The 16,127-nt window shown below is 41.7% G+C and overlaps 1 protein-coding gene across 1 annotated transcript in view; it reads left to right on the top strand.

The window, feature by feature from the left end:
- Nucleotides 1-3,868: 3,868 nt before the first annotated feature.
- fat4 (FAT atypical cadherin 4) overlaps nucleotides 3,869-16,127 on the top strand; it is a 121,709-nt gene continuing 109,450 nt past the window's right edge. Inside the window, exon 1 of the mRNA XM_079249921.1 lies at nucleotides 3,869-9,026. Coding sequence (XP_079106047.1) covers nucleotides 3,924-9,026 — 5,103 coding nt within the window. The 5' untranslated portion in view covers nucleotides 3,869-3,923. The remainder of the gene's footprint in view (nucleotides 9,027-16,127) is intronic.

Here is a 16,127-nt window from a genome sequence, read left to right as displayed (position 1 = left end):
TTTTCTGCTCTCTATCGATCGTTTTTCTATCCTCTCCAGCCTGGTCCAGCAGTACTATACAAACTCTGTAATAAGAACACTTATGCCAAATAAATAGAAAAATAAAATAAAAATCCAGAATATCAAGGGGATCATTATATCTATAAAATTCCCCTTGGCAAAGTGAATTTGCTCAGCAGAACACAGCATCCAGACCACCATTCTGCTTGCTTAAATGCTGCATAAGACACATGGGGAAAAAATACAATTAAAAAAAAAAAAAATGCTCATAGTTGTTTTACCAACTCAAATTTCACTGATCTTGATCTGGAGTTGCTCAGCTCAGGGTACGTTAACCTGCTGAGCTTCCCTTTAGACTTTGACGGTATAGCAAAATCCACAACTAACACAGGGTATAAAATTAATCTAGGGCAAAAGCCAATGCAAAGTAAAACCTGAATGAAATGAACATTTAAGAACAAGCTGTTCCACAAAAACCTTCAAACAACCAAACCAAGAAAATGGAATAAAAAGAAAATGGAATAAAAAGAAAATGGAATAAAAAGTAATCATCAGAAAGCAGACCACAACAATGATGCCCTCAGGACAAATACTGTTTAATTTTTTAATTTGGTAATCAGCTGGTTATTTTCGGACCTGATCCCTTAGTGAAGATTTGATTTTCTCAAGATCTCATTACGAGCAGGGTGATGTTGCTTTTTAGCCTATAGCAGTGCTTTGGCGTGATCCTTTACACTGAGAGTACAGAAAATGCGTTTTTAGGCCGAAAGGTGGATGAAAAGATATCTCCCACCTTATTTTCTCACAGGTGCAACACATTGGCTCCATATGTAATCCCATGTTTAACCATTAAAGTTCATACTTATCTTCTCTGCAGTGTGTATACAACAAATATTGTCCCTTTAGTTTCACTTCAAACAGGGCTGTTAGATCACTGTGAATATGACATGTGTGTATGTTTGCTAAACTTGGTCATGTTATATAGATTTATATTATTTTGAACTACTTTCAGTCTGGCCAGTAGATAAATATTACAAAACAATGATATCTTAACTCAGACAGTCTGTAGGAGGATGTGATGACATGATAAAAGTCAAACTTCTTTGCAACCTATGCGACATACTCCTCACTTCGCAGCTGCATTTTCACATGTTCTCATCTGAACTGAATAAACTGAGACATGACAACAAGTTAATGTTTACATCAAACGCCTCCTGAGAGCTCCTCTGGTTCCCTGGTTATCTTCTCTTTATTATATGTGATAAAAGGCTGAATCCATGTCAGGCTGTGCAGCCAGAGCAGCAGCGGCCAGTTCAGCTCACACTTTAATTCAATTATGTTAGCTTAAGGTCCAGCCAGCTGACGCTCTGATTATGGAAACCACAAATTGTCAAATACCAAGCTTGGATAAACATTTATGTCGCTCAAAACCAGGAGGCGTGCAATTATCCCCTGTAATGGTATTTTGCAGGAGGCGGGGGGAGGGGTGGGGGAAGTGCAGAAGTTCAGCAACAAGCATCATTTCATAGAAACTCAAACAGTTTTTCCTCGCGCAATTATTTTCAATTAACTCATTTGACCTGCGCCTGACCCGCTTCATGTGCATATAAACATTCATTACACGAGTGTTTCTGGAATTTATAAGTCTGTTCTGCTCCGTGCGTTTTCTCCACCGTGCACACATATTGACCGTCCCCTGCAGATAAAAGGGACACCAGTCAATTTATGCGGAATAGCACTGTTTGATTATAAAGCAGTTCTTTTTCTTGTAAAGTATTTAATAAATCAATTCTTATAAATCCACTGCTTAAATCTAGGGAAGTACTTGTTCAATATTTTGATATTTTTGTCGCGAACGTTGCTCAGAAGTGAAAAGGTTGTGAACAAGTAAGTCAAAAAGTGTGTGTAAAACAGTGAAGCTAAGAATGGTTGGATTTACTATGTTTACAGATTTAAATTTACTAAATTAGAATGATAATAATTTGTTTGGGCTGAAAGTAAAACTAAACAGAAAATGTCCATAAACTGTCTTTTTCAAATTAGATTTTATGTAAATATATTGATTTAATTTCATTTGATTTAATTTCATTTGCAAGTCTGCCACATTGCATGTGAGTATAAAAACCTGTATGAACTTTACTTTTTGTGGATTTCTTCTTAATTTTGTGGGTCCTTCTTATTAGATTTGAAAAAGTACTAAAAAAAGAATAGATTTTTAAGTTTGTTAAAACAACTATTGAAATTCAATGAAAAATTTTTCCAATGTTTACTTTTTTCTGTGATGTATTTTCATTCATTCATACGTTTATTTGCCAAACCGGTTAGTCCAGTTCAGGGTCAAGAGGCAGCTGGAGTGTATCCTAGCAACGACCAGGCAGGGTTCACCTGGACAGGTCACCAGTCCAATGCAGCTATTGTATTTTTAATTGTCTGTTCATACTGTATCTGTTGCTGTCATTCTCATTGTTTAATACTTTACTATAAGTTTGGACTTAAAAAAAAAAAAATACAATTGCACATATGTAAAATTTTTGTATGTAACTTTTTTTTCTTACACTTCTGGGATGAAATTAATTCAAATGGCTCAGAAACTGAAAGAAAAAAAAATCAGATTTGAACTCTTCTGCTACATCTTTCAGATTTATCTCAGAACTCAAACTAAACAAATCCATGGGGCAAAAAGCAACTGAATCGTTTTCTCTTCCACATATTACCAACACCTTTACTGAAAAGTTGCATTGCAATTCCACATTTACCCACTAGATAGCGCCACATAACCATACTTGACAGACCTCCAGCGCCTCTCGTTTAATACAAATCTCTCACCTGATGGCTCCTTATCGAAACTAAGGGGGGAAAAATACTTTAATACACTTATAATACACACTTTCAAATAGAGATTTCCTTGTAAACCCAAACAGTTTTACATCTCTACTAATTCCATACTGAGTTTTTTATATCCAAATCTTCTTCTTCTTCTTCTTCTTAATAATAATAATAATAATAATAATAATAATAATAATAATAATAATAATAAAAATAATAATAATAATAATAATAATAATGGTAGTTGTGGGTTGCAGAGATGGTAGAAACAATCTTAGGATTAATAAAAGTGAGTTTTTTCTTTAAAATTTCTATTTGCATTGAGTTGAACTTCCTGTTTCAATTAGGTGCTGTGCGGTGTCTTTAAATCAAAACCTTGATGTAATTTCACAAGTTTGGTCCAGCTTCAGCATACCTGGGTGTTTGCAGCTAGTTAAGCTCTCCTGGCGCATCTACCTGTTTTATGTGCCTGACGTCCTCTTCTCCAAGCGGAGAGGGTGCGGCGGTGGGAGGGCGGGCTGGAGCGTTGCTATCCAATGGGATCGGGGATGGGAGGGAGTTTGCCCAACTCAAGCTTTGTCCTAACTTGCTGGGACTCCTGAGCACAATATGACTGAAGCGTCTGCACCGTTATTCAGCGGGACGGTGCGTCTGCTCAGCCGCCTGCACGCGCTCGACACCGCTCACCTCCAACCCCCAACTTTGGATAAACTTTTTTTTTTTTTTTTTCAATTATTATTATTTCCAAGGAACTTGAGAGTTTACTATTTCTTTGTCTTGCAAGACATTGTAAGATTCCCGCACTTGGAAAGTCTATTTTAGGAGCAGAAATGAATCTTCCCTGATCTGCAGGAATCATTTTCTCCATTCAGAGGATTTTGTTGCATTTAAACGGCGCGCTGCGCTGGAAAAGGATCAACTTCTGCAGCACTTCGGGACGCAGTTAAGTGCTGAAAGAGACGCTGCTGGCTTTCTCATTAACTTTTCCCTGCACATTTCCCTGGAATACAATGCTTTAGTGACTTTTCCAGCCTCAGTAAAGTTGATGCATCATCGGCATGGACTCTGTCTGAGAAAGGTGGACTGGTTAACTGACCATGGCTCTCACAGGTAGAGGCTTAGGCCAGTTTCATTTGGTTTTACTGATGTTGTGGACTCTGTCGCGGCACTCAGCATCCAGCCAAGTCCGTCAAGAGTTTCAGGTTCTGGAAGAGCAGCCCATCGGCACCTACGTAGGTACTATAGAGACCAGACCCAGCTTCACGTATCGCTTCAGTGAAAACCACAAACTTTTTGCGATTAACGGGACAACGGGAGTGATTTCCACCTCCTCGGTGATTGACAGAGAGATTTTGCAAAATGATGTGATTAACGTGGTGGTGCTGTCCAGCCAGCCTACCTACCCCACTGAGGTCAGGATAGTAGTTCTGGATATTAATGATAACTCCCCAGTGTTTCCAGACGCCTCGATAGTCGTGTCTTTTAAGGAGGACGCAAGCAGCGGGAGACAAGTGATCCTGGACACTGCCACAGATTCAGACATAGGGAGTAACGGAGTCGATCACACCACGTACAGAATAGTGAAAGGCAACGAGCAGAGGAAATTCCGCTTGGATATCACTGTCAATCCGAGTGGAGAGGGGGCATTCTTGCACCTTGTCTCAACCGGAGGCTTGGACAGGGAAATTACTCCCTTCTACCAGCTCCTGATTGAAGTTGAGGACAAAGGAGACCCGAAAAAATTTGGCCACTTGCAAGTAAACGTCACAATCCAAGACATAAATGACAATCCCCCTGCTTTTGAGAAAGATCAGTATCAAACCAGTGTGTTTGAAGATGCTGCAGTAGGTTCAAGTATTCTGCAGATCACAGCCTCAGATCGGGATGAGGGAGCCAATGCTGAGATCAGGTACTTTTTAGATGAGGGGACACCTTTCCAAATTGACCCTAAAGTAGGTACTATTGTCATAAAAGAAGGTTTGGATTATGAGAGTAAGAAAGAGTATTCTTTGACCATTCACGCAGTAGATAATGGTGTTCCTTCTCTGTCAGGCAGAACAGAAGCCACAATCAAACTTTTAGATGTTAATGATAATGACCCAGTTGTGAAGTTCAGGTATTTTCCCACTACTTCTAAATTTGCCTCTGTTGATGAAAATGCACAGATTGGCACAGTGGTTGCTTTACTAACTGTTTCAGACTCGGACTCCCCCACAGCTAATGGTAACATATCTGTCTCGATTTTGGGAGGCAACGAGCAGAAACACTTTAAAGTGCACACGTCTGCTGTGCCCAGTTTAAGTCTGATCAAAGTGGCCAGTGTGTTAGACAGAGAGAGGATTTCTTCATACAACTTGACTGTGTCTGTGTCAGACAATGGCAAACCCATGGCTAGGTCCTCTTTTGCCAGTCTGGTTATTTTTGTGAATGATATCAATGATCACCCCCCCATATTTCAGGAAAGCCTGTACAGAGTAGATATCAGTGAAGATATACCAAAAGGCAGCTACATTAAAGGGGTGTCTGCAACAGATGGTGATTCTGGGCAGAATGCCAACCTGCGCTACTCCCTGGTGTCTGGAAATGCTTTGGGCTGGTTCTCCATCAGTGAAAACAGTGGTCTGGTAACCAGCGCCGCTTTGTTGGATAGGGAAATAGCATCTGAAATTGTGCTCAACATTAGTGCCAAAGACCAGGGGCTGCAGCCCAAGATTTCTTACACTAAACTGATAGTCAACATCACAGACGTGAATGACCAAGTGCCTACATTTACACAGAGCACATATCATGTTTCCCTTGTGGAGCACGCTCCTGCTGGCACCGAGCTGGTGGTTCTGTCTGCTTCAGATGACGACCTCGGGGCCAATGGAACTATCCGGTTCTCATTTGATGCAGAAACTCCAGCCAGCGTCCAGGAGCTGTTTCGTCTGGATACCATGTCGGGGCGATTAAGCACGGCTGTGGAGCTTGACAGGGAGGATCAGGCCTCATACTTGCTCCACATACAAGCAGCAGACGCAGGCAGTCCCTCTTTGCACTCTATAGGAAAAGTCAACATCACACTGTGGGATATTAATGACAATAGGCCAGTTTTCTACCCAGTGCAGTATTTTGCCAATGTTAAGGAGAATGAGCCTTCAGGTTCTTATGTAACCACCGTTTCAGCCTCAGATCCTGATTTGGGTAGAAATGGCACCGTCAAATACATAATTACAGCTGGGGATGCCTCTAAATTCCACATTAATAGCAATACAGGGAAAATCACAACGCTGGTGCCCCTGGATAGAGAGGAGAAAACTGCTTACCAGCTGCAGGTGACGGCAGCAGATGGAGGAGGCCTGCGCTCTCACACCCAAGCAATTGTGACTGTTACTGTAATAGACACACAGGACAACCCGCCAGTTTTCAGTCAGAAGGTGTACAGTTTTGTCATGTTTGAAAATGTGGCTTTCGGGGCAGTTATAGGGACAGTGTCAGCCACCACTGTAGATCTGAACACAAACATTTCCTATCTGATCACCTCAGGGGATCAGAGGGGGCTGTTCACTGTAAGCAATTTAGGTCAAATCATAGCATCCAGTCAGATAGACAGAGAAGAGCAGGGTTTTTATCAGCTGAAGGTTGTAGCTAGAGCTGGAGAGATCACAGGAGAGGCCTTTGTTAACATAACTGTGAAGGATTTAAATGATAATGCTCCTCATTTTATTCATACCATGGAGCATGTGAGCGCCGTGGAAAACTGGAGCACAGGTCATGTAATATTCCAGGCCAAAGCTTCAGATCCTGACGAAGGTTCGAACGGCATGGTGGTCTACAGCCTCAAAGAAAACCCAAAAGGCCTGTTTCACATCCACGAGAGGCATGGCCTCATCACGCTGACCGGGCCGCTGGAGGTCACCACGAGTTCCTACGAGATTGAAGTCATTGCGTCGGACATGGGCATCCCCCAGCACACCTCCAGCCTTGTCCTCATTGTCAGTGTTTACGACGTCAATGACAACTCGCCTGTGTTTGACCAGCTCTCATACGAGGTCATCATCCAGGAATCTGAACCTGTCAACAGCAGGTTTTTCAAAGTGGAGGCCACTGACAAGGACTCTGGTCTTAACGGGGAGATTATGTATGACATTGTTGGTGGCAACACGGGTGATGTGTTTGGCATTTTTCCTGATGGACAGTTATACATCAAAGCAGAGCTGGACAGAGAAATACAGGACAGATATAACTTAGTGGTCGTGGCCAAAGACAGGGCCGTGGAGCCACTGAGCGCTTCTGTCAATGTCAGTGTGATCCTGGATGATGTAAATGACAATCGCCCTCTCTTCAACAGCACCAATTATGTGTTTCATTTTGAAGAGGAGCAGAAGAGGGGGTCGCTCATTGGGCAGGTTTTTGCTGAAGATAAGGATTTTGGCCCAAACAGTGAGGTCAGATATACATTTGAGACTCCGCAGCCCAACTTTGAGCTGAATACCATCACAGGGGAGTTGACCAGCACACTGCAGTTGGACCGTGAGTCACTTATGAGACAAAGAGGCGCCGCTGTGTTCAGCTTTGTGGTCGTCTCATCAGATCAGGGTCTCCCTAAGTCCCTCAGAGACCAGGCCAAAGTGCAAGTTTACATTCAAGACATCAATGACAACCCACCTAAATTCACCAAAGACATTTACCAGGCCTCCATCTCTGAGTCAGCCCAAAACATGACTCAGCTGCTGCGGGTGTCTGCTTCAGATGTGGATGAGAACAAAAATGGACTGGTTCACTATCACATTGCTGAAGGCAATGAGGAAGGACAGTTTACAATAGATAGCAGCTCTGGACAAGTGACTTTAGTCGGAAAGCTTGACTATGAATCTACATCTTCTTATTCACTGAAAATCATAGCTGTTGATGTTGGAGCTGTGCCCTTATCCTCCTCTTGCATGCTTAGTATTAGCATCCTGGATGAAAATGACAATTCCCCGTCCTTTCCTAAATCATCAGTCTCTGTGGATGTCCTGGAAAACATGAGGATTGGGGAACTGGTGGCCTCTGTGACAGCCACTGATTCTGATTCAGGTCAGAATGCAGACATAACATACAGCATTACAGCCACAAACAACCACGGCACTTTCAGCATCAGCCCCAACACCGGCAGCATCTTCCTGGTTAAAAAGTTGGACTTTGAATCACAGTCATTTTATAAACTTAATATCACAGCAAAAGACAATGGCAGGCCACCCCGCTCCTCCTCCATCCCTGTAGTCATTCATGTCCGGGATTTTAACGACAATCCCCCTATATTTGCACCTGGAGACATCTTTAAATCCATCCCTGAAAATCTTCCAATTTCTGCCTCAGTCATGACCATTACAGCACATGACACAGATGCAGACATAAATGGGGAGCTGGAGTACTCAATTGTTCAGCAGATCCCTCGGGGAAACCACTTCACCATTGACCCGAGCACTGGACTCATATTCACCAACAAGGAAATTGACAGAGAGTTCTCCAATCTTTTCGAGCTGACCATTAAAGCCACCGATCAGGCAGTTCCAGTTGAATCCCGCCGATTTGCTCTAAAAAACGTCACAATATGGGTCACAGACATGAATGATAACGTTCCCACCTTTGTCTCCCAGAACGCCCTGGTGGCTGAGCCCAACATAGTCATTGGCTCCATTCTGACAACAGTAGTGGCTTTTGATCCTGACGATGGTGCAAATGGAGAAGTGGAGTATGAGCTTGTGGAAGGGGATTCAGACACTTTCATCATGGACAGGTACAGCGGGGATATTCGTCTCGCCTCCCAACTGGTTCCTTCCCGACTCATGTACACACTCACGGTATCTGCAACCGACCATGGTACTGACCGCAAGAGCTCCAGAACCGAGATGACCATCATTCTTCAAGGGATGGATGGGCCTGTTTTCTCTCAGCCAAAATACATCACCATCCTTAAGGAAGGCCAGCCACCGGGAACAAATGTCATCTCCCTGGACGCCTCGAGTCCAAGAGGCTCCGCAACCAAAGTGGAGTATTTCATAGTGGCAGTGCGCAGTGGGGGAAAGGCCGTGGGACGCCTTTTCACCATCGGCCGCCACACTGGAGTGATACAGACAGCTGCAGAGCTGGACAGAGAGCAGGGATCCGACCTCTACCTGGTGGATGTGTACGCCATAGAGACTGATGCCAGCCAGCCCAGAACACAGCGTGCTGAGGTGAGTACACTGCTGACTTTTCTATTCTCCATAGGTAGCCAAAGCCTCCTCATGTTTTATACTGTTGGTGTGTTTGATCAGCTTGGCAGAGATAAGGCTTGAACTCACCCACTGATATTTGTTTTAGATATTTTTATGAAATAAGTGTAACAGAACGATGGTTCCAGTGGGAAAAAGAACATTGAACCCTCCAAGTGACACATAAAACAATGCCACCTTTTATATTTGTCTGCTCATTAATTAAATTCCTCTTTTGCTCACAGCTTGGGGTTATATTAAATCATAATTTTCTTGGAGAAGAGTAAGACGGCCCTGTTCTTTGGCATGATAACTTTATTGTTCCCGTTTCCAAAAATATACTAACCATAACAGTTCATCTTGAAAGTGCCTCCTCTAATATTTGAGCGGTCTGGGAAAAGGAAATGTGTTGCATGTCTTCAATACAATCTCCTCTCCTGGCTTTATGAACCGAAAAATCCTTATCAGCAGTTACAAATAATAATAATACAAAGAAGGACCACTTTTTCTCTCCATTGCAGGCATAAATCATTCAAGGCTGCTGTTTTAGTTTAAAAAGTCCCACAATGCTTTCCTCACGTTGAAATGAAAAAGAAAGTCATTCATATGGTCTTTTAGTTCAGGTATGCATGATCAGTGCCAGTATTACTTTTAGCGTTTGAGCCTGAGGCTGTTTTGGCACCGGGGTGGTCTTGGGGTGCCTTTATACCACTGGGGAATTGCTCCACAGGCAATAAGTGACCATTAAAATTGACTGACCTCTTAAGACTTTATGAAAAGATGCTGAGGGCAGTGAGAGCGAAACTTAAGCTGTGTCGCCGAGTTTGCAATGTGTGATGTATCTTTTTCAGGGTTTAATTCTCTTCAGTGTAATATAGGAACTCTTAAAACCAGTTTGGGTGGCTCAGGATTTGTTGCAAGCTAAATGAAAACCAAATGTGATTCTGTATGTTTTGGAAATTTTAACCAGGCTTTGAAATGTCTTGTTTTTACAGACTTGATGGCACAGACTTCATTCAGAACAAAGCAAAAAGGTGTAAGCAGGTGCCTCCCCCAGAAAATATTTTCTTTAAAACTTCATTCTGTAATAAAAAGCCCGATTTGAAGGGATTCAGGACTTTACAATTAGTAGGAGGCCCCTGACAGTTGTTATTGATGCCTTTTCAACTGCTGCAAATGGTATGGAATGGTAATCCAGTACAGTGATTGGTTATTTAGGGACAATCTGACATATTATTGAAATGAAGGATTACTTGGCAAAATCGTGTTAGCAAAGTTAACTTAAAGTTTTGGGTGGGCCAGATGGGAATATCAAATGTTCTTCCACATTGCTTGCAGCAAAGATGACAATCTGCTTTCCTGCAGCCTCTGCTGCTGAGCTAATCAGAGAATATAGTGCTTTGCTGCACCATTCCCAAACTTTAAACTCAAGACTGGTTTCATTTTAAACTTGAACTTTGTCACCCCACAGAGAGATGACTTTAACGTTCCACCTGGCTGCACAGTCAGTCTCCATACTTTTATGAGATCTAAGAACTTGGAAGAATTCAAATGGCAGTTCATATAAGTGGACTGATTTTGCGCTGCTATGCAGCAGGCTTCATCTTTGACCAGATAAATGAAGCGGTCATATTCATAGAGTTTGTATGCCTTCTGTCACAGAGATCTCAAAGAACAGTGTGGTACTACAGTGTAAACTTACAGGCTTAGACTAATGTTTTTCCAGTGCAGTGTTTACACATCAGATACCCAGTAGCAACTTGGGGATTATTTCCATCCCTGGGGTTGTGACCCTTTCACATTCTCCGTTTCCCATTTTCCCCATTGATTGGATACATAAGGGGAAGCTGGCATGTTTCCCTCTGCTATGCAGCATGTGTGATGTTTTGGAAACTCTCAGACAAAGAATTTGGCTGGACACGCTTTATCAGCAGTGGCGATCTTGAACAGCTCGGGAAGTTCGTCAGTGATTGTTGGTTACATCTGTCCGTGCAGGTCTGTTGGTGCCATCTGGATCGAATCTGGGTCGTGCAGTTTCATGTCCATTAGGATCTTCTTTTAGCCAAATGGCAGTGCTGCGTCTAAACGTTAACCAATCATATTTGAACGCTGTCATTCTGCAGCTTCAAAGTGGCATTTTTGGAATGTTTGACAGATGATTTCATTAACCAGAAATTTTTGTGTTTCTTCCTCTTATTTCCTTGTCTGGTTCAATGTGATGAGAAAAAGAAAATTGGCAAGCATTTCAGCTATTGTTGTTGTGGAGTTCATGGTGCTATGAAGGAAGTTTTTTATTTCCCCTAAATGTTTTGACTCATCACATCCTGTGATGTTGTCGTGTCGAGTTGGAGAGAAGCCCCTAGCTCATGCTTGATTAATTTATGTCTATATCATATTTAGCAAACCTCCTTTTTGGGCTGAAGGCTGGTTCTACTTTTTTTTCCATTGGTGGTTTGACAGCAGGTGTTTCCTATCAGCTTCCTCACATCGCTGAATGCAGTTTATATGTTATCTTCCAACAGATGAATCCTCCTCAATTGCTAATGTTTCCAAACAAATTATAGAAACGCTGAAAGGTTTCATCTAAGATAAGTACAATTGTGACGTAGACTTATTTAAAGGATGCTCTGATCCACTATAAACTGGTCAGATTTTTCTACAAAACATTGGTCCGTGTCAAGACAAGGTTGTTCCATGCTCTTTCTAATGAGATATGACACTGATTCCCACTACATTGCTACATATCTAGGCCGGTTGATAACGTATGCACAAGGACTTGGAATATTTTAGCTTTGAATTCTGGATCGTCAGTAGCTGAAGGTAGAGGAATCCTGCTTCTCTTTTCCTGCAACAAAAATGATTTCACTCAGCTTGGCATAGCTTGTTGCAATCTGTACCACCATTTACATTAAGATGTAATCTTTCTAAAAATCAATATCAGACCGATGTGGACCTCAGATATCATTGGGTTAGGTCAGAAGTATCTTCTTCCAACAAGCTTACACAGGTTAGGATGCTAGAAGTTCCCTGCCTGATTGCACCGATGTTGTTCCAAAAAGAGTCTAAATTTCTTTCTTCCACCAATAAAAGGCATTATTCCAAGTGGATATCTTGTACACATTAATTGTACATTTGATTTCTTGTTTTATAAAACATTATTAAGTCTATTTTTCATGTAAGCTATGTTTGTTAAATTTACGCGGTTGCCAATAACCATACTTTGGCTGCCAATGTTTGGGTTGATTTTCTAAGAAAAAGGGGTGGAATATGATACACAATGTTGCCTGCCAATAAATAAACACTTGCCAAGTCATGATACTTTCTGATCTCTTCAAATAGAACTTAGCAATCGTATTAGCAGATGTTGGCTCTTGCAGTCTGTGACTGCCCCAAGAAATCCTGATTGGAAAACACCTTTAATTGATAGATTATCCCATGGGTTCCCAAACTGGGGGGCGGGTCCCCCGAGGGGGGCAGAGTTATCCATGGGGGAACTTGGTAAGTCTAAATAAAACTTGAAATTTTGGCACTGGACAAATTTGTAAAAGTACTCATAGGAAATTATGATAAATCAACAAGAGAGACTTCAAGTAATAAATAAAAAAAATAAAAAAACTATGATGGAGCATATCTGTCCCTGCTTGACCAGTATTAATAATAATCAATGGTGTGTAATAAAGAGCCAGCAGTCTTTTGCATGGACCAAAATATTATCATCTAATATAATGAAGTATGAAGCAAAACAAGTTACACCACCACTTGGGGACTTTTCATCCCAAACACAAAGAAAAGCCTGCAAGTTACTTTGATATTAAATAAACTATTCAACTATCATATAAAACAAAGTTGTTTTACTAAAGCAGCATCCATCTCATAGAAAACTCCACTCACCTAGAGTAGTTTGCAGAGCTTCCTGGTTTAAAATGTTTCACACTGAAGCAGAAGAATGGATAATTGTACTGACACGGATTTAATTATAGTTACCTACAATACAGCCACTAAAACTGGGGGGGGGGGGGGGGTGTCACCATTATTGTCGTTGACAAAAAGGGCTCTGAAGAAAAAGTTTTGAAACCACTGGATTATCCCTTGATTAGTTGTTGTTTTCCCCAAGTAATGCCAGGGACATAAATCCAAATTTCTCAAAAGTCAAGATATAGATTGAACTGAAAATATGCAGCCACAATGACACATCACCTTTAACAATAGTTGCAATAATACTTGTGTTCCACAGATGGTCTGAAAGGAATAATTCATTCAAAAATCTAATTATTTCAAAATAACACCTGCAGTCATGCTTTGCAAGTCAAACAAGGGTATGATCTTTATATTGCTGTTTGAATTAAAATGTTCAAATGTTTTCGTTTTTTTGTTTTTTTTTAAATCTTTTGTAGCTTGTGTATCACATTTTTTAATAACCCTTCAAAAAAGAATTACACAGAAATTTAGATGAGAACAGAACTCAGGATCCTATTGGTCTCTGTTTATACTCCTCTTCAACCCCTATGAACCGGACCACTACAACTGTTTTCTTAACTCTCTGTGAATCAAAATAAAGTGCTATTCATTTTCAGTGAGGTCCTCAAGTGCCACATCGGGCCTTGCCCCTTCCTCTTAAAGGCATTGTTTCCCCTTGAAGGTAAACACATTTGAAACGTTGCACAGACTTCCCTTTGTTTGGCCTTTTCAGATAAAGTGTTGCACTGCCCCGACTGCGATCCGGGAGGCTTTTTATTATTTTTTTTGTCTGTGCCAGCGTCTGGCCATGGCAGATTTAGGAGTGTGTATGGATGCCCCTGTCAGCCTGCTTTCCTCCTCTCTCCTCATCAGTGAGGGACATCTGTAGGGCTGTTTTGCAATGAAGAAAGCAGTGTTTTTGGAAGGCCTGAGGACATGTCAGGTTGTGTTTTTGGGAGTTGTGAGAATGAAGGAAGAGGTGCAGTGATGGGAGGAGTGGTTTTTTTTGTTGTTGTTGGTTTTTCTTCCAGGGCTTTTCAAAGTCCCAGACACAGGCAGAACTGCAAGGATTCATGGGAAGAAAGGGACAAAAGCATGATGGTGATGCTCGCTTGCAGCTTTTAAACATTATACTGGGGGCAGACGGTTGAGCCCAACACTGCTGGGGACAGTTTGAGCTTAGTCAACCACCAACCTGCATGTCCTTGTGTCTTTGCATCTTTATGTGATGCTGAAGCTTTGCTAATGTAAAACAGGATTCAGACATCAGAGGTAGGGTTGAGCTCATAGAAATAAAAAAGAAAATAAAAGAAGTTTCACTGAAACACAAAACCAGCACAGCCAGCCAGGTCAGCGAGCCAGAGGAGGAAGGTCATGTACAGCTGGATGATATGATACCAAGGCTGGTTTTTGTTTGCATCTTTGTGTCTGTGTGTGAGGGTATTAATCCAAATTGAAGTATTGATTACTGTAGTTTCCAGAGAAAGGTCAGGCAGTCTTGCAGATGGATCCACAAGCTCTGCATATCTTTGTTTGAATCGAACCATCAGGAAAAAAAAAAAAAAAAAATGCTTTGCTTGAGCTCAATTCGTACACAAAACTTAGTCTGGAGATTTCATACTTCCCAGAAGGCGCATTCAATAAGCACTGGAACAGGAATGATGCAGAACAAACTGCATCCTTGTGTATTGTAATTCACGGTCTAATTGTCCTTTTCTTGCACGTGCACATGAGCGAAGGGGCTGTGATGCACTAACCAGAACCCAGGTTGTAATTCACGCTGTAATCTGGGCGGACACGCGTTTTTGAAATGGTCATCGAAGAAGTGATGTATCTGCTCAGCTCTGCTCGTAGGTGGTCCCACCGGGTCGATGGTGATCCTGTGGGCGAACCAGTGCTGAGGAAGGCCGCTTGTCTCAGAGCGTCTGAGCGTTTTACGAGACGCCATCGCCATAAAAGTTGAATAAACATTCACTCGTGCATAGATGCGTGAAAGCAGATGTTGCCAAAAGCACAGAGACACACACACAGACACACTGACCACACGCTCAAACTCCCATAAACGCTCACTCAAGTGCAGGAAAACAGTAAATGGTAGTAGCAGTCAAAGTAATTCAGCTCCATTTAGATCATTATGTTCATGATTGTCCAATATGATCTTCGGGAAACTTAAAGATGTGTTTTGCAGATTAAACATGTACCTTAATGAAGCCGGTGGGTTTTTTTTACGCTAGACTGTTAGTGTTTGTCTCCTTCCATTTATTTTTTGGCTCTCTGTAACTTTGTTTAGAAAAGTGTTAAGCGGATCCGACTGCTTTCCAACTCTTGTCACAGATGAATATTAAAGCCACCGTGCTCTGTTCTTTTCTGCAGTTCTTATTTCAAGAGAATAGTTTCAGGTCTTAAAAGCTTTATCTGTAGCTGTACAGCAGGCTTTCTTACAGTTCTCATTGGAAAGCACCGGCTGGCACAGCTCAAAATGCAGTTCTGTCAAACCATGGTGCTGAAAGGTCAAGGGCGGGATAATGTTGCTCTGCTATGTCACGATCAACAAAGCTAAGCTCGGTGTTACAGCAGTGATGAAATAACTAAACATTTTTGGAAAGGTTGAAGCCACCAAAGCTTTGTTTAACAGTTTACTGCACTTTCATCACTTCACCAACTGTGCAGTTACTTTATTGCTTGTTGAATGTGAAGCTGCAGTTTTATCTTAATTTTCCCATCATGCATATTAGTTTGACGCCCCACAGTGTCTCGGTTTGGTTCTTTGCAGACCTTACAGTCCTTCGCTGTCTGATGCCAAGTTATGGCACATTCTTTAGTTTCACCTGCTTGTTCAAACGATAAAAGTTATGGTGTGTAAAGATTTGATTTGCAGTAGTTAATTATTCTCCGTGCTTCTTGGATCCTTGTTTTATGAGCTCGTTGCAGTTTGTGGTGAAGGCTGGTGTTCCTGTTGCTGTATCTTGCATTACTGTCCAAAGCAAACCAAATGTAACTCAACGTTCATGCTGAAATACTGTAAATCCAGATCAGCTTGCAAATGCTCACAGATATCTGGGTGTTTAGCCCTAGAACATTCATTCATTCATTTTCTTAACCACTTATGGAACAAGAAACTGTGAA

Source organism: Telmatherina bonti, assembly GCF_933228915.1.
Source record: "Telmatherina bonti genome assembly, chromosome: 12".
Taxonomy (NCBI): Eukaryota; Metazoa; Chordata; class Actinopteri; order Atheriniformes; family Telmatherinidae; genus Telmatherina; species Telmatherina bonti.
This window is presented reverse-complemented; position numbering and strand designations above follow the sequence as displayed.